At 45.5% G+C, this 26,608-nt stretch overlaps 3 protein-coding genes across 4 annotated transcripts in view; all 3 read right to left on the bottom strand.

Moving 5' to 3' along the window:
- LOC148397686 (macrophage mannose receptor 1-like) overlaps positions 1–13,075 on the bottom strand; it is a 30,588-nt gene extending 17,513 nt beyond the window's left edge. Inside the window, exon 1 of the mRNA XM_088376467.1 lies at positions 12,866–13,075. Within this exon, the coding sequence (XP_088232593.1) occupies positions 12,866–12,926 (61 nt within the window). The 5' untranslated portion in view covers positions 12,927–13,075. The remainder of the gene's footprint in view (positions 1–12,865) is intronic.
- LOC148397687 (low affinity immunoglobulin epsilon Fc receptor-like) lies at positions 1,151–2,467 on the bottom strand. The gene is made up of 3 exons (XM_088376497.1): positions 2,242–2,467; positions 2,004–2,149; positions 1,151–1,929 (listed from the first exon to the last, which is right to left on the bottom strand). The coding sequence occupies exons 1-3, from the start codon at positions 2,462–2,464 to the stop codon at positions 1,819–1,821; spliced, it is 480 nt and encodes a 159-aa protein (XP_088232623.1). The 5' UTR covers positions 2,465–2,467; the 3' UTR covers positions 1,151–1,818.
- Positions 13,076–15,222: 2,147 nt separating the features above from the next.
- On the bottom strand, positions 15,223–25,913 carry LOC148397688 (protein yippee-like 1). 2 transcript variants are annotated; one of them, XM_088376499.1, is made up of 6 exons: positions 25,084–25,913; positions 22,359–22,670; positions 19,511–19,799; positions 19,140–19,183; positions 18,764–18,872; positions 15,223–18,273 (listed from the first exon to the last, which is right to left on the bottom strand). In XM_088376499.1, exons 3-6 carry the CDS (start codon positions 19,625–19,627, stop codon positions 18,184–18,186), a joined length of 360 nt encoding a protein of 119 aa, XP_088232625.1. In that variant the 5' UTR covers positions 19,628–19,799; positions 22,359–22,670; positions 25,084–25,913; the 3' UTR covers positions 15,223–18,183. The 2 variants fall into 2 exon arrangements, with proteins under 2 accessions (XP_088232625.1, XP_088232626.1); XM_088376500.1 differs by lacking the exon at positions 22,359–22,670.
- Between the last annotated feature and the right edge of the window lie 695 nt (positions 25,914–26,608).

Genomic DNA, 26,608 nt, shown 5'->3' on the forward strand with positions numbered 1-26,608 from the left:
TTTGGGGGGAAAAGGGGGGGGGGGGGGTGAACTCTGGGTGACCTATAAAATAATCGTTCATAACTAAAAACCCATAGCAGCACAAACGATACTTTTTGCTGCACAAACCAGCACAAACGAAGCACAAACGAATCGGACTATTTTCCTTAAATTTTGCGTGGGGGGGGGCAGCTTCACGCTCAAGGACTGTTTATTGGCAACCACAGAGGCTGTCAAAAAGAATGTTCTTTTATACTATATTGTGTGTTTATGATACTTATAGTATTGTTTGCCTGCAATTAAATCTTTATGATGTGACCATTTGTTATTTCTGCTTGCGTATGCTAAATGTATGTTTTGAGTTAGTTCGCTACCCTTGTATTATGTGTGAAGGTTTGTCCATTCCTAGGAGTACCACTAGTGGGCTGTACAATCAAAAGCTTTGCAAAACGGAAAAAAAAAAAAAAAAGGTACCACAGTGAGCATGAAAAAACCCGAAGATGTATTTTATGTAGCCTATTTGCAATTTGGGTCAGTTCGGTTCAGTGCTTCAAAAGAGCAGTGCACATCTTTGCATGAAACAGTCAGGAGTCATGATGCCATAAATTTGTTTCCATGGTTGTCATCTTATGACTTTTTTTATTATTTTTTTTTGCATGACACTCGTGTGGTGGAATTTCGATATCTAATGCTTGATTTGCGCAGTACGTTAGGCGCAGTCTTTAGTGCCATCTCGTGTGGTGTTTGCATGTTTGCATGCGTAGGTTTCCTCCCACGTTTCAAAAACATTCATGATAGGCCGATTGACCGCTCCTACTTGTTTTGGGTTTTTTTTTTTTTGGAAGGGGGGTGATGGGAATGATGTGGGTCCTGCCACTGCCTGGCATTCAGTTCAGGATGTGCCCCCAGCTGGAATAGGCGAGCCGCGACCCTCGTGAGGATAGGCACTTCAGGACAATGGATGGATTTCATGAGGTGGAAAGGAATAGAGTACATCTTTTTTTCCAAATTGTTACAAAGAGCCATGCAAAAATGCACCAAAATGGCGTCACGAGGAGGTCTGACTAATACTCGTACATCGGGAGTACTAAAGTATGATCTAATTGACCAGATTATGAAATTGCCCTGTCCAAATCAGTAAACTATCCAATGAGTTGAGAGGTGACACCAATTGTCTTTATTATTTTATTGTTTTTTTGGGGTCAATTAAACATGGTAAAACAGATGGAATAATAATGCATGGTAAATTTAACAATAAGTAAATGAAATATAAGAAATCAACTATGAAAATGCATGGTAAATCTAAGAATAATAACATGGTAAATTGAACAAAATAATATTGCATGGTAAATCATAATATCACATGTTAAGTCAAGAAGAAGAATGCATGGTAACTTAAACAGAATAATAACATGGTAAATCTAACAAGACGACTAATGCATGGTTAATCAATCATAATAATGCATGGTAAATTGAACAAAATAATATCGCATGGTGAATCATAATATCACACGTTAAGTCAAGAAGAAGAATGTGGTAACTTAAACAGAATAATAACACATGGTAAATAACAAAAAGGCATGGTTAATCAATCATGATAATGCATAGTAAATTGAACAAAATAATAATGCATGGTAAATCACAATATCATATGTTAAGTCAAGAAGAAGAAGAAGAATGCATGGTAACTTGAACAGAATAATAACACATGGTAAATCTAACAAGACGACTAATGCATGGTTCATCAATCATAATAATGCATGTTAAATCAATCGGTCAATCAAAATGCATGGTAAACCAAGCAGAATGATCATGCAAGGTCAATTGCATTCATATGATTTACTCGCAACTTTCATTGGCACTTTCCAAATCCAGCGGATAACGCGCTGTGGGCATCTTACACATGTAGCCGTTTAATTCCATGCAGGACACCATCTTCCATTTGCCAGACTGAAAGTCAAAATGAGATTGATTTTAAATCTAAACTTGTCTTCGGCGAGTGGGCCAATCTTTTCTGCACCTACCTGGCTCAAGGTGGCCACGCAATTCTCTATCAGGCCGGTAGGTTTTCCCGGAGCCCAGTTGGTGAAGGTCACCTCCCGACGGTCCGACCACACGAATCTGCCGAGATTGACCAGGTCGTTCAGTCCGGTCCACGTGTCTCCAGGGGCTGCAGCGGAAAAAACGGCAACAGAGTTCTCAATGGCTTTCCAGATATGGCAGATATCGAGCCAATGTGAGTGACGCTTGGCGCGCGCGCACCAGACTTCAAGAGGTCCTGCAGCCAATCCCGCTCAGCCTCAGAGCGAATGGACACCAGATTGGCATCGAGATCCCAGCAAGAGTGTCGAGCGCCGTACCATGTCTTTGTATCATCAAAACGTTTGTAGCAGAAGTCCGCAAACTCCTCCCAGTCAGGTCCCAAGCATCTCGGCTCTGTGCGCAAGATGGCGTCACGTGAAGAAATGCTTTCTATTCTGGACATTCTACTCACCCGTGTCAGCAAAAGTGTAAGACGGAGCCAATTTGTTCACATATCTGCAGACAGTAAAGTGAGAATGAGTCGGGCATCTTTAAGTGGACTCATCAGTGAAAGCGGAGCACGCACGGTTCCGAGATGATTCCGTTACAGGTGGAGCCGTCGTAGGCTGTCTGTGGCAGTCCCTTCAGCAAAGTCACATCTCCTCCCATTTCATTCTCAATGACGCCCGAGTGAATAGCGGCCGCGCAGATGTTTGAGTCCTGCACTCAGAGACCGTCTCAGCCATACAGCAAGAACTCCGCTTGCAGGTCGTGCGGTAATTAACATACCTGTTTGTAGAGCCATATTCCGTAGACCTTGTAGCCGGCTTCGGCGCAGTCCGGTGGGCACTGCACCCTGCGAAAGTAGTTCGTTTAGTAAAGAGGAGGCTTTTCAGCAAGAAACGTCTTATCAAGTCCGACTCACGTCATTGAACCGTCGAGGCCGAGGTCGGCGGCTGTGCTGTTGCATAAGATGTCTGTGGGTCAGAAGGGAAAATCAAAACCCGTTTCTTGCTAGTTTCTCACTGCGCTCCAAACGTCGTACTCACTGCGAGCGGTGTCGTCAGACGTGCACCCCAAGACGTCAAAGCGAAGGCCTAAAAACTTTGGCAGGAGCCGGACGTACTGGGCGAACACAGGCCTGGTTAGTAGATAAATCCCCACAGAAGGCTGGAAACAGAACACCGCGTTTGCAATGAGTGACAACAACCGCCTGGACGACAAAGTCGAGAGTCAGCGACCGCTCACCTGTACTGGGTGGCGATACCAAGTCACTCCGTCAATACTGAACTGCATCTCAAATACGCCAACACTTTGCCGTTGGTATGTACACCTCTGGGTCTCAATGCCTGTCACCTTGAAGTTCTGACGGAGGTTCACCTGGATCCAGCTGCCGACTGAGGGCGGAAGGCATTCCATTGCTCAGGATACCAAACTACGACGGACGAGCTGTGATTTTTTTTTTTTTTTTTTTACGTACTCAATCTGGAGGGTATCCAGCAACCTCTTCCCCCCAGACGCGCTTTGTGAGGTTCGGCATTGATCGCAGAGGAAGAGGCTGAAAAATTAGAGTCTGGGATCCTCCCGTCAGCGATGCCCAGACTATCAAGACACACTGGGGAAAGACAAAAACAAAAAGACAATGTGGAAGGAACGCTCGCTCAGTCATTCTCATGTCTGGTCACCCGTTCCTAGCCGACGCTCTAACTGGGGATCCTTGGATTCTTTCCTTGGCACATCATCCATCGGCAAGTGTCAGGATGTGAAGCCCACCTTTCTTCTCGCAGCTGTAGACGACGTGGAGATATTTGGAGACACCAGGGCAGGAGTCCGTATCCCAAGGGTGAATGGGGCAAATCTGATAGTTGTCGCACAATCCTCTAAAGTGAGAGAAAGCACCCTCCACCCTGCAGTCATCTGCAAGTGACACCACACCAGCATTTTACGCGCATCTTATTCGCACACTTACATACTCCAACTTGTCACAGGACGTAGGGAATTTTGATAGTTAATGACTATTAGAAAAAGAGGAATCCAAAAAGCCTTAGCTCTTTTTCATCGTTTTCTATTTTTATTCAAAGTCAAATCAACCTCGAGACAGAAGCTCCAGGACAGCGAGCCAAAAACAACGATGCCAATGGAGGATTCTTACCGCGTGATCCGCCGCCACTCGGACAGACGTCGCTACTCTTTCGTCCATAGAAAGCCGACCGTATGCGGATGACTCCTTCATCGGGACATCCAAGGAATTTCAAATCGTCTTGGCAGAAACGTTGCTCCTTGTAGCCTGTGAGAGCACAACCATTGACTTCTCTCAATGTCTTTTTTTTACAGAGACGTACAAGGTGACTTACCGTCATGTGGCAGCTGGGGTTTTGCTGGTTTTCCTACAAGCGGGAACCAGAAAGTGGATGTCTACACGTGATGCCGGTCCACTGTGGGGCGTCACATCTCACTTACCTTCTCCTCTTTTCTTGCAGACGTAGCCTTTCTTGTTGTCGCACTCATCACGCTCCCAGTCGCCGCTGCCAGTGAGCAAGGAAAGACATTTCCCCCCTTCAGTGACACCTGGAGGGAGGGGAAACAAGCTCTGAGCACTCATCCGTTCCTCCAAAGTGCAGCTGACAACCGCCTCTGCCCGACCTGCACTCGAGTGGAGGTAAGAGAAGGGGGATCCGTCAGCCCACTTGCCGCCGTCATGCTCGATGGAGGCGCTGGCGCCTAACCACAGGGAGGCATCGTCACCCATCATAGTCTTGGCGATACCTTTGGATCCCAAAGAGAAGATGCAAGATTATTCCAAAACGACTCAACACTTGACTCTGCGCTTCAACTTGATGGATGTGGCACGGCCATGACAAAGCGCTAACAATACTGCAACAAAGAGTGAAACAAACCAAAAAAAACACCCAAGCATAGCTGGCCATGTCTCAGGTTTTGAGTTGGAAAAGAAGGCATAGCAGGGAAAAAAGGTTTTTCTCGCCAGCCTACCGCGTATGAAGACCGCGTACGAAGACATGACGCCTTTTTTGATTTACTTTAGCTTCTATTTCTTTGCTTCATGTTGGAAAATAAGAATTGATCCACTTGTTTATGGCCAATATATTTTAATTCATGGCCTCCTACCGTGTACGAAGCGCTCCTCGAGCGAGTCGGCGATGCTGAGCAGGTTCCCTTGGCGGCCTTTGCAGTAAGCTTGCGCCTCCTGCCAGGTCTTGGCCTGAAACTTGAACAGGTAGCAGAAGTCGTCGGTGGGGTCGTCCAGCCACCAGCCGCATTTCTTAGTCCAGCCTGCAGACGTAAGACAGCATAAGACGGCGTGCCGATGGGGCAAGACGGCTGCAGTGCGCGACGACACCTACGTAGTTGGCCGATTGATGGTGGCAGCTGTTGAGGCCCTCCGTGCTTGGCTGCGGGGGAAGGGGGTGTTTGCAAATATGAGCAAATGCTTGGTGTGTGCAGGAGGAGCGCTCGGGAGGGGCGTTCGCACCTGTTTTGCAGACAAATGGCCGCTGCGTTGTGCAGGAGCTGGCACTCAACTTCCCAACAGAATTTGGGACCGCGCAGTCCCCTGTGGTGTCGCCATCTTGCCAATCGTCGTAGTCCTGCGGACGACATGAGCGTGTTGGACTCTGTCCGTTCGGCTTCCCAACGCCTTTCCTCAGCAATCGTTCACTCGCACCCAAGTTTTACCCATTTCCCCTCCAAAACAAGACAATCGTTGAAGCCTCGAGCGGCATTTCTCCACTTTTTTTTTTTATCCTGCTCCAATTTGGACTTTCCCAGCTCATCTTTTAAAAAATGACTTTTTCAAAGGCATTTCACTTACGTAGGTTGTTCCGTCACTCCACTCGTATTCGTCGTCCTCCTTCTTGAGTCCCACGAAAGCAGATTGTGAGGTCTGCGAGTGATCTTGAGGAAAGGAAGGAGAACACGAGCTTCAGGGCAAAAAGAGCTTCAGTCAAATGACGACTGCAGCGGTTGCTCTTGGTGCTCACCATACACAAATTGGGCCTCTTTCTTGGAGTGGACGCTAGCCAGGTGGCCTCCCCGGGCAAGACAGAACTTCTCGGCCTCCTCAAAGGTTTTAACCTTCTTCTCAGAACGATAACAATAATCGCCATAGTGGAAGGTGTTTTCGTGGCAGTCGGAGGCTGGGGCCACGAAGAAAAACATGACCATGACAAGATGGTCAAGTGCAAATAAGTGTGCTGCAACTTACTTTTCACTCCAGCAAGACCACTTTTGGGCGAACACGTCGGGCAGTCTGCATAAAAAAAGACCCGTTTGAGCTTTTCTCTTTTCAAAGTCAACTTGATTACAAACGTGCAGGCTTACTCAGCGGCCGTTTGCACACGTAGGCCAACGAGGAAAGACAGGAGCCAGACCGCCACTTGCCGGGATCACCCTTTCCCCCTTGGTTGACGTAGGCGCAGGACGCAACGTCGGCGCTGTCGGGAGAAAAAAAAAAAAGTAATTATTTTCCCGTGTTTTTCTTTTCTTTCCTTTCCCCAAGTGGCTGTTTTCAAAATTGGCTCCAGAACCTCCGTCTGACAACAGCATGCAAAGTTGTTACGTCTTACCTTTCGTCTTGATTTGGGGCCCAGTTGGTGTGTGTCGTATTCTCGCCATCGGACCAGGTCAGATTCTGGCTCCCGCCTTCAAAGCGACACCAGAACTTGTCGCATTTCTGGGGGGGAAAAGAACAACAGTCCCAGTTGTTGCTGCAGAGTCCACTGCCGCTTCAGTCTCACCTGGTTGGAGAGTCCCAGCCAGAAGGGGGTGTCCTCACCCATGGTGCCCTTCACAAAGTTCTCCTCGGCCGAGGAGGTGACGGAGAGCAGGTTGCCGCCCAGCCAGACGCAGTGGTGCCAGGCCCCCAGCCAACCGTTGGGCTCCTCCTCCTTCTTGTAGCAGCTGGAGTCGTGCTGGAGCCACCCGGGAGCACACTTGTTGGCTGAGGGCACAATTTGGGGAACAGATGAGAGTACACTCCTGTTTTTGCCCTCCAGTCCACCATTTTGAGCAAAGGGCAATTTGCGGGTCACGGCTGGCCAAATCTACATTTTCTCGGGCAAATTGGAAGATCCGGGACTCGACTTGGTTAGCTTAGCCCAATGTCATCAGAGACATTTACATTTTGAAAGGATTCCGGAACATTCACCTTCGCGCTTGGGAAACAACCAAAGTGCCGCTGTACAAGGTAAAACGATGCAAAAAACATTCAACACATGGCTGAGTACTTCATAAAAATGAAAAAGCACACAATTTGTTGGTTGGCATGGTGTGACTGCAGGATCATGGTTTTCGACGCAGTCAAAAGGCGACTTACACTTAGGCGCCGGCGTAGCCTTTACTGCAAGAGGAAAGGAAAATTGACGTCAAGGCACAGACAGACGTCAAGGGGCAATGACAGTCGGTGGGGCGTTGCCTCTCACTTACCATTTCCTCTCTTCTTGCAGACGTAACCTCTCACGTTGTTGCACGAGTCGTACTTCCAGTCGCCGGTGTCAGTGAGGATGGAAAGACAATTTCCATCGGCGGTACCTGGGGGGCGGGAGAGAAGATCTCAGTGCTCCTCCGTTCCTCCAAAATGCAGCAGACAACCGTCTCCGACAAACCTAAAGCAGAGTAGACGTAACGGAGCAGGGATCCGTCAACCCACTTGTTGCCTTCGTCTTGGATGCTGCCATTGACGCCCAACCACAGAGACGATGCCTTCGTCAGAGCCTTGATGTAAACTGTACCAGAATGAACGACATCATCAAGAGGAGCCGAGTGAGGCGGACGCGTCATCCGTTGAGCTCCGGGTGATCGACTTTCTCAGCTCAAAAGAAATTAAGTTAGACAGGGGGACCATCGAGAAATATTAAAAGCAAAGCAGCCATAACAGTGCGGTTTGCAAACACAAAATGGAGCTACTGATACAGGGTAGACGGCTGAGGGGATCAGACCTCAACCAGCATCTGACCAAAAAAAAAAAAAACCTTTACAGATGCAGAACATAAAAAGAGTGGGTTTTTATATACAGACCATTTGCCTGTATTTATTTTCTTTGACTGTAACTACTGGAAACCCAAGGACACCAACCGGTTGAAATACAAACATACAAATATTGAAGAGTCAAGAGTTGAAACAGGACTGGATTGTGCTTGACGAGGAAGGAACGTGGATTTCTAACGTTCTTTCAAACATTGTACCATAAAACCTGTCCTGTCATCAAATAGTACAAAAAAGAGGCAAAGAGCCCATGTGGGTCACTAAAGAATTAAAAAGGCCTGCGAGGAGAAGAAGAACACGCTGTGTAAACAATTCATAAAAATACAAGAATAAATTAACCAGCATTATGAGGACACGTAAGAAGGAACGTTATCATAAAACGGTTGAAATTGTGGAATGGTCTGGAAAATGAGCACGTAAGTAAATAGTGAAAACATCAAACTGTTTCAAAAAAGTGTCGAAAAACTGCTTTCTTAACATGTATGTGGGGGGAAAAAAAATTGAAAGAAAACTGACTACACACATGCAAAAAGGATTCTGAAAGTGTGTCCACTTTGGTTTTGAATTATTTGTTGAATGGAATCTAAAAAGCTCTGCTTCCTCCTACTCGAGCATTCTTTGTTGTTGGGGGTTTTGGGTTGTTTCTTTCAGTGACTTTGGACATGGCACTTTAAAGCGGTGTTTTATTTTCCTATTTTCATGTTTTGAATAGGTTCGGAATGAACATATAACAACAACAACTTGTTCATGGCCAATATTTCGCCTACCATGTACAAAGGTCTGCTCATGGTCGTCGGCGATGCTGAGCAGGTTCCCTTGGAGGCGTTTGCAGTCGTCTTGCGCCTCCTGCCAGGTCTTGGTGGGCTGGCGGATCATCAGGTAGCAGAAGTCGTTGGTGGGGTCATCCAGCCACCAGCCGCATTTCTGAGTCCAGTCTGCGAGCCAGACGGCGTAAGACAGCGTAAGACAGCGTATGACAGCGTAAGACGGCGACAGTGCGGGACACCTACCCGGCTGGCCGACTAATGGTGGCAGCTGTGGAGGCCCTCCGCGCTTGGCTGCAGAAAAAGGGCAGCGAATATGAGCCAATGCTTGACACATCCTAAAGGGGCGCTCGGGAGGGACGTTTGCACCTGTTTTGCAGACCAGTGGGCGTGTCGCGCTGCAAGAACCACCTCTGTCTAGGTCGTAGTTGTCATCCAAGCGGGAACAGCCATTACCATGACTCAAGTAGTAATATGGACTGTAGTCCTGCGGATGAAATTTTGGACAGAACTTTAGCGCGTTGCATTCAATGTGGTCATCTTCCCGCCGCATTTCCTCACTTGCAGCGTTTTTGTAGCTTCTCTCATTAAAGTTTCACTTTGGTTGTTGGCTTCACTTTGTCAGTCAAAGTAGTATGAACATTGCAATAAAACGTTGTGCCCGCCCTGGCAACCCGAATGTCTGGGGGAAACGTGCACAAAGCAACTAACCCGACAAACCCGAGCCACCGTCCGGGATATATCATCTTAACCGCCTCCTCTCTAAAATCAGAGCGCCAATACTTTGTAAGCGGCTGCCCGATGCCTCCAGACAAGACGGATGCCTGCAACATGACTTTTCCAAAGGCCTTCAGCAATCCACTTACATTAGAAGGTGTTCCGTCAGTCCACTCGTAGTTGTTGCACTTCCTCCTTTCTCCCAACCAAGTGTAAGAGGCGGGTGAGTGATCTTGATGAAAGGAAGGAGAACAAGAGCTTCAGGGCATTTTAGCTTCAGCCAAATGACGACTGTGGCAGTTCTTCTTGGTGCTCACCAATAATGAATCGGGCATCTTGCCTAGAGTGTATGCTAGCCAGGTGGCCTCGCTGGGTGAGACAAAACTTCTCGCCATCCTCCCAAGTTCTAGACCTCGCGTCAAAAAGATAGCAATCATCGCCATAAAGGAAGTTGCCATCGTCGCAGTCGGAAGCTGAGGCCACAAAGAAAAACATTGAAGAGGAAACCATGACGACATGGTTCAAGTGCAAATAAGCGTGCTGCAACTCACTCTTCATTACAGCAGAAACACTTTTGGAGGTACACGTCCGTCCGTCCGGGCAGCCTGCAAAAAAAAGACCCGTTTGCGCATCTCACCTTTCATCAGCAACGTGGCCACCACGGACGTGCAGACTTACTCAGCGGCCGTTTGCACATGTAGGCCAACGAGGAAGCGCAGGAGCCAGACCTCCACCTCCCAGGCGAAAGATAAGCTCCTTGGTTGACGTAGGCGCAGGACGCGACGTCGGCGCTGTCGGTAGATTATAAAAAGGAACATTTTCCTACTTTTCCTTGAGTGCTCGTTCTCAAAATTGGTTCCAGAACCTTTACGCGTGTCCGCCTGACCAGAACAAGTTGTTACATCCTACCTTTCGATTTGCTTTGGGGCCCAGTTGGTGTGTGTGGTTTTCTTGCCATCGGACCAGGTCAGCTTCTGGCTCCCGCCTTCAAAGCGACACCAGACGTCGTCGCATTTCTGGGGGGCAAAAAAGAAAACAGTTCCAGTTGTTGCTGCAGAGTTCACGACTGCTTCCGTCTCACCTGGTTGGAGAGTCCCAGCCAGAAGCGGGTGTTGCCCATGGTGTCCTTCACAAAGTCCTCCTCGGCCGAGGAGGTGACGGAGACCAGGTCGCCGCCCTGCCAGACGCAGTGGTGCCGGGCCCCCAGCCATCCGTTGGCCCTCATCTCCTTCTTGTAGCAGTTGGAGTCGCGCTCGAGCCACCCGGGAAGACACTTGTTGGCTGAAGGCACAATTTGGGGATCACGCGGACAGATCAGAGCACGCTGATGGAACACTTGCATGTTTTTACTCTGTGCTCTTCATTGGGGGTGGGGTGGGGGATGGGGGGGGCCAACGCCCATTGTCGCTTTGGCCCCTTCCTTCATTTTTGGGTCCAGCCAGCACCATGCAGCAAAGTGGAGCTGCTGATTGTTCGCATAAAAGCATCACTTACGCCTGCCAAGGATTGCACACAATTGCCCCAAAGTGAAGATACCAAGCTTCAGATGTAAAGTGGGGCAAAAAGTATGTAGTCAGCCACCAATGGTGTAAGTTGTTCCACTTAAAAGACGCCATCATCGTCATCATCATCATCTTCACCCTCAGCAATTACCCCACCCAGCAGTTACGCACGTGTGGCATATCGATGACCAATGACCTAAGCTCAAATCAGGTCATCACACATTTCTCCACTGGAGGGTGCTAAAGCACAACGCAACTCAATCGAATGGAACACGTTGCAACAGTTGGACCGCTCCCCCCCCCCCCTTCTTAGCTCAAGAAGAGCCCGTCCTTCCTTATATCAAAGTACAAAGCCAAGCAACCCAGGCTGGACTGAGTGTTTGATGAAGAAGAAAGGCTTTAAACTGCGGGCTCAATCAATCGATCGATCAATCAATCAATCAATCAATCAATCAATCAATCAAATCTCATAAGCATGGACTCGGAGGGGCAAATGCAATCATTCAGATGCGCCCTGAGATTCACTAGGAGAAATGAACACGCACTGAAATCATTGTCTCATAAAAGTCCTACTCAATTTTGCAATCTTTGAAAACATTATGCCGACACATTTTGATGATGCACAGCGTTATTATGAACTGCACAACTGTGTTGCAACTTTTTTGCGTGTGATGATAAGACCAAACACGAAGGTGTATTATTAATAATATAATTACAATATAATTAATACAACAATGATTATGATCTAGATTTAGATCATAATAACCATGATTTTTTTATAACAGAGGTGCTAAGAAATATCTATTGTATAAAGGGGCTGTAAGAAATTATTGCTAATACTGTATCAAGGACAGTAAGAAACTTTTAATAATAATGACTAATTATGATTATTATTTATTATAATTAGCTCATATAAATCATGAAAAAACTCTTATAATAGGGGCGCCAAGAAATATCTTGTCTATATACACTTGTGCATAATCTTTTGTATAAAGGGCTGTGATAAATTATTATTCTGATTTTTTATTATTATTATTATCATCATTATTAATAATAAATGTATTACTTTTATTATTATTATTAACTAGTATTATCACTATTATCATTATTATTATTATATATCATTTATTATTGTGTCTTGTGGTCATTCTCTGTCTTAAACCCTAACGGTGCAACTCATCTACGGAAATGTCACAAAGTCTAATCAGCCGCTCCTGAATTCCAAGTGTGCCCATGTTTTAAGAATAAAAAGATACAAAAAAACAGAGCGAAGGAAAAACAAAAGTAACGCGGAAAAAAGAGATGGAAGGAAAAGCCCAGTGACGCGACAGCACATATAAACACATTCGGTTTTCAAAATTAAAGGACAATTTTAGATAGAATATTTTGAAGTTATATGCTCAACTTCAATACATCATACTGACAGCCAGTGCGCACTTACAATTCAGAAACGGCTCGTTTGCCGCCGTAAAAAAATAAAAATAAAGCCATGACACTTGACTCAGCGGTTTTAGCTCGTCATTTCAAAGTCAAGTAGCTCGTTCGTTCGGACATAACAGCAGCACACATGAATGACGAAAATGAGATTAAAGGCAAGCCTCGATAACAAGAAAGGTCCGGTCCGGGACAATTGACCGCGGCGCAAAGCAATTAGGCTCCTCTCAAACCAAGTTGTACACAGCAACTACATCAAAGTGTCCGAATAATGAGGATTCTTCAAAGTTCATTAAAGTGGTTGTCGTCCAAATTTGTGACATTGCAATGATTTATTCTTTATCTCAGGCACCAGATGCAGTCATGCGAACTCACAGTACAGTACATTCCATCGGTTCTCCAGCTCTTTACTGTTGTTTTAATGGACTAAAGATACAAATTGCTTACCTGAAGCACATGTCCCATATATGCCAATCAGGAGAAGTACACACTTTAGTTTATTCCACATCTTGGAGGAAAATCCCCCCTCTCAGAGGGTCGCAACGGTTGGAGTCGGGAGAAAAGAAATAAGTCGCCCCACTGAGAATAGCTAGTGGATTTTAGTCCAGTGAAAAATGGACGTTTGGTGCACCCTGCTCCGAGCTAGAGGCAGGCCACGCCCACACGCCGCCTACGTCAAACACGTCACATTCAAAGGTAGTCATCACAAAGCACTCTCAAGCGACGTGAGGAGTGGCGCGCGCGCGCAGCCACGCCCACATGCCGCGTACGTCAAACACGTCACATTCAAAGGTAGTCATCTCAAAGCACTCTCAAGCGACGCGGGGGAAAAAAAAAAGAAAACAGCACTGCAACCTTTGATTCCTTTATTTTTTTGTAACTTTGTAAATGTTCTGGACGTGAACAACAGCGAAAAGCAGTCTACTCATTTAACTGTAAATATAAATAATTAAATCCAAGTCTGAAAGTTGGAATTCAATGAGGTGTCACTCAATTTATGTTCAAGGGTAGACAAGACTACAGAAGCTTTTCCATTCACGCCTCTCAGAATTCATGTTGATTTTCAGAGAACATGAGAAAATACATTTAGCCGACGTGCTTTTGAATGAAAATGAAAGATGAGCAAATGAATCTGAGAGAAATGAGGGGAAAGCGTCTCCAATTGAGCCTCGCAGGCTTCGAGTGCAAAAGCACAAAACATATGTAGAATACTTTTTATTCATAATATCTATAAGATAAATACGATCATAAAAAGTATCATCTTTTTATTGAATCTTTGATTCGACTCCTCTGTGAACGTGCATTTTCCTTTCGGCATTGCTTGTAAACACTCGCTACTTTGTAGCAAAGTGACTCGATTTGAGGAGAAGGGCGTGACTTATTTGCCACCCATACAGAGAAACCTGGAATTGAGTGAAATGGAACCGAGTGGCAATTCCATTGACAATGTACTCAATAAAGAATGCAAATTTTTAAAACAAATATGATATTTTCTTTCATTTTTACCGCAGGTCACAATGGGAACCAACTGATCAGCAACAAAAGGAGAAAACAAAAATCCACTGATCAACCAGTAAGCCTGACAATTTTCATTATGATCTCGAGGCCGACTAAACCGGTCTAGAAAGGGGGCTGAGTTGTCAACAAGAAGGAGCAGACACATAAACGGTAACACTGCTTGTTACTTATGTTGCAAGTCCAAGGTTGCCTGAAACTAGTGGGCGGGGCCGAGTCTTTCCATCCGACCAGCAGACATGTGACAGCATCACACAGTAATGGCAAACAAATTGAAAAACGACCAGACTCATCACGCTACTTTGGCTTTGCTGCGGGGGAGTCGTCAGAACGTTCAAGGCTTCTTCCACAACGATACGTTTGTTTAACAGGAGCACAAAGACACATAGTTGTTCATTCGTGGTCAAATTGATAATAACAACTAAAAAGTATCCACTTTGGGACAAAATTCCCCACACGAGATGTCTTGGAGGTCTCGCGGATTTTCACATATTGCGCGTGGTCTTGGAACCAATTATCCGCAATAAACGAGGGATTATTGTACTTTTATTATCATTTTATTATTCTGAAGAAGTCTGTTGTTGACGTAATTTTTAGCATACTTTGAGTGAATCACCCAATTTACAATATATAAAACGAATATTGCACTCTGCTGAAGACTCATTTCGGGCTTCGCAGCAGATGAGGTGGGAGGGTGCTTGTTTTGCGTGGTGCAAGACCTGCGTGAAGCTGCCCCGCCCCACGCAAAATTTTGCGTGGGTGGGGGGGCCAGCTTCACGTAGGTGAAATCTTCCACAGTGGAGACTCCACGGGAAGCGAGGGGGGTCCAGTTCGGTGCCTCTCTCAAACCTTGCAAATATCCTTCTCCTGCCATCTAGCGGTGAATGGTAATACTAAAACATCAAATCACAGCCCATGCATATTTGTAGTTTGGCAGCAGCAAATTCCAATATTTGCAGGATTTATTTTATTTTAAATCCCCACAAGAGCCCACTGAGGTGACCCAACTTCGGGTTGCAGAAAACCCACTTGTTGGGTTGTTTTGGGCAAAACGAATGGGTCGGTCCAATTTTCACCCAAACTAGGATGAATGTGTGCTATCCCTACTTTGAAACCCTAAACCTAGTTTGAAGCACTAATCTTTTTTTTAAATCCTAGTTTCAACCTCTACTTTGAAACCTTAGCTTAGTTGAAAAACTGACTGAAAGCCTAACCCTAGTTGAAATGTGAAATGGAAATGTGAAAACGTGAGTGAGCAACACTCACCTGCTTAATGACAGCTCAGCAAGTTAATAGCATTGAAAATTTATTGTGGTATCAGATCGTTTACACCAGTGAAATGAGGCGATGCAAAGCAAATCAAAAGCAGTGTCGGAATCATCCCAAGAAGAAACGCAAGTAAACAGGCACAAACGAGACATGACAGATACACAAGATGGCGCCCATCGCTGGGCTTGCCAGGTGAACGCAAACAAACGCTTCTCTTGACCACTGTGGTAAACCAAACGGTTACATGACAGTCCCGGACTCCGACTTTTAGAACGAATGCATTGTAGAGAGTTTGCTGGAGGGAGATTCTCCAGTCCGTGACGCTTTTTCACAAGTTGAACGCAGTGTTTTGCCTCCTTGGACCATTCCATCTCAGTGGGGCCGCTATCGTTGAAATGACTTCAACGTGTAAATCCCAAGTCACAAATGCAAACGGTGAGGCGATGACACTTCGAACTCTACGCGAGGACTTGAACTTGACAAGCAGTGTGAACAAAACTTTTTTTTTTTTTTAAAGGATGATTGAAAAGAAAAAAAAAAACAGCAGGGAGCCCTGATTTGGGAACTAAACTGCTAAGGCCAGCACGATGTGAATAAATAACAGGAAATACAATCAAGCGTGCGCCCCAAAAAAAGCAAACTTAAAATGGCCGTTGCTGCGAGATGACGGCAAAGTTTCCAGCTTGCCCTTGACATCCAATGCCAGCACTAAATAAACAAGCTAAGCTAGCAGGCAAAGTAAACAAAAGCGGCCTAGCTTCACACGCACGCATGCACGCACACCGACACCAAAGTACTTCAAGTTGGGGTCAGGACAAGAAAAAAAGCCAATAGAAACATACTTATAAAAAGCTTACATATGACGTCACTGTGTAAAAAACGGGAGACAATGTCTCCGCGCTTTGTCGTTCGAGGAGAGTTGCTAATGCTAAACACAAACAGTTTTGTTTTTTGAGGGGGAAAAAAGGCGGCGTAAGTGGACTGACCTTTGCCGGCAAAGTAATCAATCACTTCTCATCCAGCCAAATGTGCACAAGTGGATGTTGCGTCTTTATACTTTTGACTCAACAGGAGGGGGGAGAGGGTTCTGCACTGCACAACACAACAAAGTTATTTTTTTGTTGCAAAGGCGTGAGATTGGTTGTAGCTAGGAAGCCGAAGGCGATCAAATCATACAGATTGTAAAGTGCACAGAAAGCTGTCGCTAATCACAAAAGTCAAACCGTTGTATGATGATGCACTAGTCTATACATCATGAAAGAGAGAAGGAAAATGCCACCATACAAAGAAAAAAAAATGGCCATCTTCCCAGAAATAAACCACAAGTCATTTTACAAATGTCGGTCCACCATTAAAACTGTAAAATGAGCCAAGTCAGAACTATCCCAAAACTAAACAAATGATTTTGTCTGTTCCTATGAAAACAAGTCAGAACGGTCCACATTAAGAATAAAAAGTCGCAAATGAAAATCAAAGTGATTGTCCATCACACAAGTAATTAAATTGAATAAAATGTCACAGCATAACTAAAGACAATCAAATGTCGAACGTCACAAAAGCAAAATAGGAAAGTGTCCGAACGGTTTGTCCATCATTACAAAAAACGACATAGAGAGCTCACAGAAAACTAAAACGTGAAGAGTTTGCAGCTGTCATCACTCAAGGAGAATATTAAAAGGGAGCAATTGAACAACAATATATCTTAGGTGAATTTCAATATATTATATTCAATATATCTTAGGTGTATTTCATCCCCAAAGTAAATAAGAAAAAGGAAAATTAGGAATATTTCTGAACTGAAAGAACTGGAATTTTTTTTCCAATCAGAGAACTGAAAAAAAAAGGTTTTGAAAACCAAGCTGTCCGTCACAGAAGCCAAATGAGAAAAGGTGCCGTCGGAAAACATTGATCGCTCATCACCAAAAGTCAAAGCGTCAAAACTATGAAAATAAAAAATTCAATTTTCCATCATTACTCAAACAGGTCTGTCTCCAAAAGACAAAATGTTACCGTCCTTATTGAAATGAGAACATCCAAACTGTTGGTCATTGATCATTTGGAGAAAAGAAAAAAAGAAAAAGGCAAAATGTTACCGCCACAGGTTGTAGAACGTTTACGGTCAATCATCCCAGAAACGGTAAAAAGCGAGAAAACGTCATGAGAGTAACGTTGTGGTTTGACCTCCAAGGTGACATGAAGCCTCGGGAAAGTGCAAAACACATACGTGAGTAAGGCGGCTAAAGACACTGACCGAGTATAGAATATAAATCATTTGATAAATGTATCACAGACGTTTAATATCGACGCATTAAATAGCTTCTTTCTAAGGAACTGCAATCAATTTCGCATGGGACCAGCCACTCTCCAATTACCCAAACATCTATACATATACACACACACACACACATATATATATATATATATATATATATATATATATATATATATATATATATATATATATATATATATATATAATACACGCATCATTTAATATATTTATGGTAGATAAATACTGCTTTGACATTTTTGTAACATGATCTGAAATTTGTAACGTGATCTGAAATTTGAAAACGAAAACACCAAAGAAGAAAGCAGATTGGTGTAAATATCGCAAATAACGCAAATAAAATCCAGTGCCCATGCGCTAGCTCACTAACTTGCTAGCCTACGAGATTGCTAACCATGCTAGCTCCTTCACCCCTGCTACATCAAAACCGTGTCCAAGCTTGCAACACGTCACATAAAAAAACAAAACAAAAAATGGTGCGTAGAGGCTAACCGCTTAGCGGCTAAGGTAAAAAAAAACCCAAAGTGGTCCATCATTGTCCTGCGGTAAGCCACAATGACACAATGATTTGCTTCGGAGCAGTTTTGCCTCCTGTGGTGTGATGATGTCACAATCCTGGGCGGGGGGGGGGGGGGGGGGGGATGAGGGGGGTCAACCGGAGGTCGCCGTTAAACAAGTGAGCCTCCAAGAGTCATTCCCATCCGTTGTCTTTGATCATGTGAGCCAGCTCGATGATGAACTTTCCCTCTTTGTACTTCTGACTGCTCTCAAAGGCATGCTCCTGAAACACACGCTATCGTTAGCTTAGCCACACTGGCGACGCTTTCCTTGTTTTACAAGAAAACATTTATGGATGCCCGTGTTAGCTTAGCCACAATTGCAAGTTGCTTTAAAAAGCCCTCATTTGAATTGGGAATCCTCATCCTGACAATGTGAAGCACCCGTCTCAAAATAAGACCTTAAAGCCTTGCACGGAATTTCACAAGATTGACTTGACTTGTTCTTGAGTACACCGGGGCTCCACTGTTGCCATTGTTTTATTTTTTCGGCGGATTCTAATGCTTGGCAGCGTAAAGGTCAATCAAGTGAAATGTATCATGAATAAAATAACTTTTTTATTCTTCCATGCGACAATAAAGTCATGAATCGCAGAGCCAAAATGCGATTTCGTTTTTTACCGAGAGAAAGGTTTTGTTGTCGTCACGTATGGATGCGGAGACAGATGGGCCTGCAGTCGAAAGAGCAAAAAGCGTCCCGTGCTTACAACTCACATATTTCCAGCCCAGGGTGGTTTTGCAGTTTTCACAGTAGATGTCGGCCACAGCGTGAAGACCCGTGAGGAGAACCCGCTCCTCAGCCGGACCGCAGCCCACGTTCACCCTGTCAAGCGCAGACGATGTCAATTAAGATGTTGAAGGCCCCACAGGCAACTTTGGCTCACCAAATTTCACATTGCAAAGTGGAACAAAGTTTGGCCGCTGAATTTTCAAGACATTTGAAGGAGGCCCAGAAAAGACCAAATTGAACGTGAAAATCACCACTTGGAGCCAACACGGATGTCTTTTTAGCGAGCCAAAATGGCCGCCGCCAACCGCGAAAGTGATTTTGGAGTAAGCGTGTGGCGATGGACGTGCGTGTGCAACTTACACAGAGTTGAAGAGATACGCTCTTCCTTGGCTTCCCTGAAATGACTGAAAGAGAGAAAAGAAGGTCACGTTAACACGTAACGCTCGCTCCGCCCCCATTTTCCCGCTCCGTCCACGGCCGCGGCACAAACTCGGTTTTAAATCTTAACCTGGGCCCGAAAAGCCCAACTTGATTCACCAAGCCCAAGTTGAAGCTGTGAGCCCGGTTGATTGGAAACCCTGGCCGGCGCTTCTTGAAAGCACCGATGGGGCTTTGGAACCACGTCCCTCGTCTCCCTCCTTGAAACTAAAACCCAGAGCCTTCTCCCCAACACCAAAACCGGCTAATTGCCGAGCGTACGCCCACCTGTATTGAAAGCTCGGCCGGGATACCTTGGAGATGAGCTCGTCGTGGTTGGCCAGGTGCGCTCTGCAGTGGATGCAGCTGTAGGTGCGGTGGCAGCTGGGCAGATAGGCCTGGAAGGTCTTGGACTTGGTCATCTTGACCATGTCCGGGGGCTGCGGCTCCTCGCCGGCGTCCGGGCCGGACGGGTTGCAGCTCCGCTGGACTTGCTGGCAGAACAGACACCGGAGGATCCAAGCCAGGGCCGTCGTGGTGCTGGTGGGCTCGGGCGCGTGGCAGCTCCACGCCGACGCCGCGCCTGGAAACTGCACCTGCGTCCTGGATGCGACACACACACACACACACACACACACACAGTAGCACGTGATGCCTTAGTCGTGTCGCCATAAAGTGCCGCGACATCGCTAAACACGTCGAGTTGCCTCAGTGAGATCATAAGTGACACATTTACATCACGGCAATCACATCTATCCATCTATCTATCTATCTATCTATCGCGCGGTACCTGCACGTGACACGGTACCGCTAAGTCCGTTGTCAACGGTGTTTGACTGACACGGACCGACCGGGAGAGGTTGAAATTGGAACGGAATTCTCATTCAATTTTATTGCTGGGGAATTTAGCGGTTGGGGGCACGGTGGGCACTGGTTAGCACGTCCGCTTCACAGTTCAGAGGTTGCGGGTTCGAATACAGCTCCATCCCTCCCCGTGTGGAGTTTGCATGTTCTCCCTCTGGCTGGGTGGGTTTTCTCCAGGCACTCCGGTTTCCTCCCACATCCAAAAACATGCATGGTGGGCTGATAAGCACTCCAAAAATGCCCGTAGGTATGAGTGCGGATGGTTGTTGGTCTCTGTGTGCCCTGCGATTGGCCTGCTGTCCGATGATTGCTGGGATAGGCTCCAGCATGCCCGCGACCCCCATGGGGACAAGCGGTACAGAAAATGGATGGAAGGGAATTTATTAATACCAAAAGAATAGAACTTCTGAGAGATTCCGCAATTACAGGTTTACAAAATAATACAGTACAATAATGTGAATGTAGTAAATTAATCCTCCAAGTGTTACCTCAACATAGTCTCTCGAACGAGTCTATAGAAAAAAACATGACCCCAACGACGCAGAGACGCGGCCAGGCATTCACGGAACTGCTGTCAATCAAACACGATGAGGGCGGGACTATGACGTCTTGTTGTTGTTGACTGGCCCTTGGCCGTCTACAGACGGCGCTGTTTCTCATTTTTCTCCTTTTGTTTAGTTACCATGAGAAAACATTTTACAGACAGAAACGGATGTATGTTGAGGTCTCAAGTTGATTTAGTGACTATGATGGTGAAAATTAACTTTGTGAAGGTTTTTTCGCGTGTGCAGGAAAGTAATGACAAAAACTAACTTGCTTTGTTCATGCTTCTAATATGTTGTGCCTGACAACACAAGAAACACGTTTTCAGTGAATTCGAAACGGTTTGCATAGAGGAGAAAAAGCCTGACATCAAACAAAAGACCTCAACGGGAAGTAGACGTGGCGCGCACACACTCACACAAAAGCGGTCAATAGACGTCTGTGTGTGCTTGTGTTTGCATGTGTGTCAGACAGCTCTCATCTCTTCATCTAATTAGCCCACCTTAATTAATCCTCGCGCACTCCTGCTCACCGTCTGCGATGACAAAGGCTTCTGCGCCTGCGCAGTCACACTCGCAACAACACTGGCTCAAAACTCAAGTTTAAAAAATCCATGGAAACTTTTTCGACTTCTCGCTCGACACGAAACATGTTTAGAAAACGCGTCTGCTGATTATTTGTCAACGAAAAGACTGTTGGTTTTTGAAATAGTCGGATCCGCGACTATACAACACCTTTGTTTACTTAATAGACCACGCTGTCCTCAACATGTTTAAATGCGCGTTTAACGTCAACACCAACGACAGTTTTTTTTTTTTTAAATGGATTTTAATTAGTCGCCTCTTTATTTTGTTAAGGTAAGGGACAAGCGGGATGAAATGCTTCAGGTGGCAAAAAATGTACACCCCCACATACCACCAAGATGTACGAGGCAAAAGTCATAAAAACATACAAAGAGCAACTGGCAACAAAACGTAAGACCCAGCACGGTTCGGGCAACCGAAGCCACCACGACCTCACGACACCTGTAATGTCGTTGATTATAATCAATAAAACTTATAAATTTAACAACAGTGTTAACCTGCTATGTTGAACACGACATTTAATTCGCCTTGCAGGTAAGAAAGAAATACACTAAGAGAAAAAGTCAGCTGGTAAAAAGGCAACAACGCAACATGCATTTCCCAATCATGGTTCGGGCACCTGAAGCCTCTACGACCCCACACCACCTTTCTGGACGAGCTTTTTTAAGTTTAGTCATCACACCGAAGCTGCTCTATTTCTTTCTTTCTTCTTTTTTTGTTGGTGACAAAATACAGTTTGTCAGGTTGCGCCGGCGTCGAATTAGTCAAGACAACAATGCTACCATATTAAACTGCATTATGACAAACAATAGCTGATTGGTTTTCATTGCCTTGTTTCTTTTGTTTGTAGCACAGGTAAGAATGGGGGGGAAAAGAGAGGAAGCGATCAGAGCCAATAAAGAAGCAAGCGCACTCGCATGAGAAGTGCAGACAAAAGCCTCTCTGCCCCACGACACCAATCAAGACTTCAATCAACAAAAACTCGCGTACTTTCGACTCTTTTGTGTCAACTCCTTGACGACGATTCAGCGCGATCATTTTTCACAACTTGTCTCCAGACCCGTGACGCCGCCACGACAGCACACATTTAGTTGTATTTCTCGGTTGATTTTCCGAAAATAAAATAAAAAACAAAACAAAACACTGATTTCTAATAAGTGTTGTCACGCACCTGAATGTTTGTTGAGAAGGACGACAGCCTGTCGAGTTCGGAAACACCCGAACGCAACACAAGCTCCTTGTTGTCGACTCGTCACAATCTCCTCGTAAAAGTCATCGTGTTCGATTCCTGTCCATGTGTGGAAGTGTGTCGGGTTCGTGCTCGCATTTTGGCCCCCACGCGTGCTTTTGTTGTCTTTTGTTGTGCACGTCTGGCACTGGTCTGACCGCTTTGGCACGAAAACGTCACACACGCGGGAGGGCGCTGCAAAGATGATTGACGGCCACACTGTCCAATCAATAGCGGCGCTGCCTTCACGTCCCCCTGGAAAGATGGAAAGCTACGCATTCAGATGTTTTTTTTTTTTAACCCCGGAACATCCTGCTTTTTTTTTTTCTTTCTTAGCCACACTTAAATATTACTATCTTCACATTAATGGTGGCTATTTTGAACAGTGATTTAGTTGCATTAATTTACTTATAACTGCTTTTAATTGTCGGACGTGCACCATATTTTACAAAATTCATATTGTTAATCTGATTATCATGATTGCTCTTATTCGTAAAATTAACATTGTTTTGTGTGACAGAATAGATAGATAAATGTCATTTATTGGTGGACAAAAGGCTCAAAAAGCCCCTTATGACGAAAAAGACATATGGACTCAGATTTCCCGCGCCCGGACGCGGGTCACTGGGGGCCCCTCTGGAGCCAGGCCTGGAGGTGGGCTCGAAGGCGAGCGTCTGGTGGCCGGGCCTTCGCCCATGGGGCCCGGCCGGGCACAGCCCGAAAAGGAAACATGGGTCCCCCTTTCCATGGGCTCACCACCTGTGGGAGGGGCCAAAGGGGTTGGGTGCATTGTGAGCTGGGCGGCGGCCAAAGGCAGGGACCTTGGCGGTCCGATCCCCGGCTGCAGAAGCTGGCTCTTGGGACATGGAATGTCACCTCTCTGACTGGAAAGGAGCCCGAGCTGGTGTGCGAGGCAGAAAAGTTCTGACTAGATATAGTCGGACTTGCCTCCACACACAGTTTGGGTTCCGGTACAAGCCCTCTCGAGAGGGCCTGGACTCTCTTCCGCTGAGCCAAAAGGCAAAGCTCTCAATTTACCGGTCGATTTACGCTCCTACCCTCACCTATGGTCACGAGCTATGGGTCGTGACCGAAAGAACGAGATCCCGGATACGAGCGGCCGAAATGAGTTTCCTCCGCAGGATGTCCGGGCTTTCCCTTAGAAATAGGGTGAGAAGCTCGGTCATCGGGGAGAGACTCGGAGTAGAGTCGATGCTCCTCTACGTTGAGAGGAGCCGGATGAGGTGGCTCAGGCATCTCATCAGGATGCCTCCTGGACGCCTCCCTGGGGAGGTGTTCCGGGCATGTCCCACCGGTAGGAGACCCCGTGGACGACCCAGGACGCGCTGGAGAGACTATGTCTCTCAGCTAGCCTGGGAACGTCTTGGGATCCCCCGGGATGAGCTGGATGAAGAGGCTGGGGAGAGAGAAGTCTGGGGGTCCCTCCTAAAGCTGCAGCCCCCGCGACCTTACCCCGGATAAGCGGAAGAAGATGGATGGATGGAGATTGGTGGACAATATGCATACATATTTATTCACGTCAAGATTTGAGAAGAATAAAAACATAAAAATTAACAACTAATGAGAGTGAAAACTGTAACGCAGCTGTGTATGGCCGTCAAGTTACCGTATGAGGAAGAAAAACGGTATAATATTAATGTTATTAAGATGACTCACCTATCCCCAGATAGATGATTAAAAAAATAAATAATAAAAACAATTTATTCCATGTTGCGATTTGTGTTGTTTTGCTGACCTTCAGTAAGATTAAGATGTAATTATTAAATATGGTTTGTCTTACAAATAGTCAAAAAGTGGACATTTTAGATATGTTTTATTAATTTTATACACATAATTTATCTGCGGTGATATTTTCGAGCATTCCAAGTTGTTGTGTTTACTGGTAGGATTATTTCCCATGTGACGTGACGTGCCAAGTGGGGGAGAGAGGGGTGGGCAGGTAGGCAGGTACCCGGATGTGTAAATAAATACAAGACGAGAATGAGAATATCAGGTACAATAATAATGCTACTTTTCCTGCCTCGTGTCGTTTTGTTTAAAATCACGGCTCATTAGTCGCAAAATCAAATTTATGCGGGAAAAGAGGAACGTCATTGGCTGTCATATTTAATCACTCATGAGCAGAAAGCTGGTTGAGGTCACTTTAAAGTCACACACGCGCACGCACATTGGGTTAATTTTAGAAAGGCTCAATCGATGAAACGTCTCATACTTGTGCTAAGGACGTTTTTACTTCACGCAAGCGATTCGAATGAAAACAGACGAAAAAACAGCACATCCGTCGTGGCAATGACGTCAGTATTGGACGAACGCGTTTTTTTTTTTTTTGTTAAGCAGCTGACTGACTGACATCAATGAAAACAACAGCAGTGGGGAGAGGGACGAGCCGCACATAAACACCACACCGCAGGGACAGCGTCGATTTGCTTTTCATAAGACCAAAACAACAATAAATCTATGTCATTGACGTGTCTGTTTTGTTAAAAACATATTAAATGACTGTCCCTAAAAAAACAACAACCATGAATTATTCAACAAAACAGCGACAACGTCGTTAACCAAAACGATCAGAAATTGTGAGACATTCAAGGACCATCATGAGATGTTCAATGACTGGCGAGCGTCTCCTCCAAAGCAGGTCACTCACCCCCGAAAACACTCGTTGACTCCCGTAGTGTAGAATCACCGTCCCATGCAGGCTGCAGCAGCCAGTCAGTCTAGGCCGACTTGCCGGTCATGTAAGGCGGCCTGGCACTGGGATGATGCTTGGTTGGCCGGTGGATCCTCGCGGGCGGGTGGCAGCGGCGGATTGTCAGGCGGGACGAGGGCGCCTCTCTCTCGGCCATGAGCTGTGACGGAATCGGCGGGGTTGTTTTTCTGCTCCGGCCTCCGATGATCAATAATTCAGAGAAACAGCAACGAGGCGCATCGTGACAGCGACGACATGTTAAAATAACGCAAGGGCTGTGGCGCAAAACTTGGCGGAAAAGTGCAAATAAAGCAGCTTTTCTTTCTCATGCTTGTGCTGCCTTTAAGTGCCATGGGGAATTTCCTGGATCAACTTGTAATGCGAAAACATCAACTTTTTTTCAATACCCACTGGAATGTAGTTTTCAAGTGGCTTAAAAGGACCCTTAAACTAACCTATTCCATGAAGAACTTTTATTATAGTGGATGTTTACGTCGTTACGGACGCTAGCTCTCGCCACCGTTTACAGCTGGTTGCTGTGTTTCAGCCATAACCTCCTTTCTCTGCCTTCCTGGCCTCAAGATAACGTCACTGCGTCATCATGTGGTCGTTGTGTTGCAATAAACGTTCTTTTGTGTACTAGTTGTGATGATAAAACGACAATCTCCGAGTTCTGTCGAGGACCGTGATGGCAGCAGTAGCCTAGCTATTAAACACCGCTACGAATAGCCTCCAATCGACGGCGTGGTGGGGCGGGGCTGGAAGGAGACAGCCAATCCAAGGCAGAGAACAAAAGGCAAATGAGCTTGGCTTGATTTCGACTGCGCGCGCCGCCGAGAAAGGACACGTGCCAGACGTCAGGGCGTGTCAGTGGCGAAGCGTGTTGCGTTACGACCACGTGGTTGCGTCTCAAGTAAACATAAGATGACGTCATTGTTTTAATTTAAAGTTTATCGTTAGTCATTTTGTCATCAAACATTCGACTTTTGGGGCGTTTGCAATTGCGCCTTTTAAATTAATTATATTATTTGTTTTGAGATGAGTAACGTATTTTAATGTCACAATATTACAAGTGTGACAACACTGATGTATTTTGCGGGACAAAAAAAAATGAAAGTATGATTGTAACACTGATATTGCAATTTCTAAACAAGTTTACTTATATAACCCTTAATCATAATTTACTGTATTGCACACATGGCGGGTTCAGGTTTATAACGAGGACCCCTATAGAAAATCTCCCAAATTCATTTATTTTGATATTTTTCCCCACAGTTGTTCTTAGCCCAATGTTTATTCCCAGTAGTTTAATAAGACTTTTAAAAGACATTTTCAGTTTCATTTGGAAACTATTAGATTAAAACTAAAAATAAGGTTCACATTCTCTTCACTTTTGATTACATTTCAGTTTTACCTGGTAGATTGCAGACTTTGGGTCAGCTTGACCTGTTGTGGGATTTAAATATTAATTAGTATAAATTAT

Source organism: Syngnathus floridae, chromosome 5, assembly GCF_059516105.1.
Source record: "Syngnathus floridae isolate MCC-2025c chromosome 5, RoL_Sflo_1.0, whole genome shotgun sequence".
Classification (NCBI taxonomy): Eukaryota; Metazoa; Chordata; class Actinopteri; order Syngnathiformes; family Syngnathidae; genus Syngnathus; species Syngnathus floridae.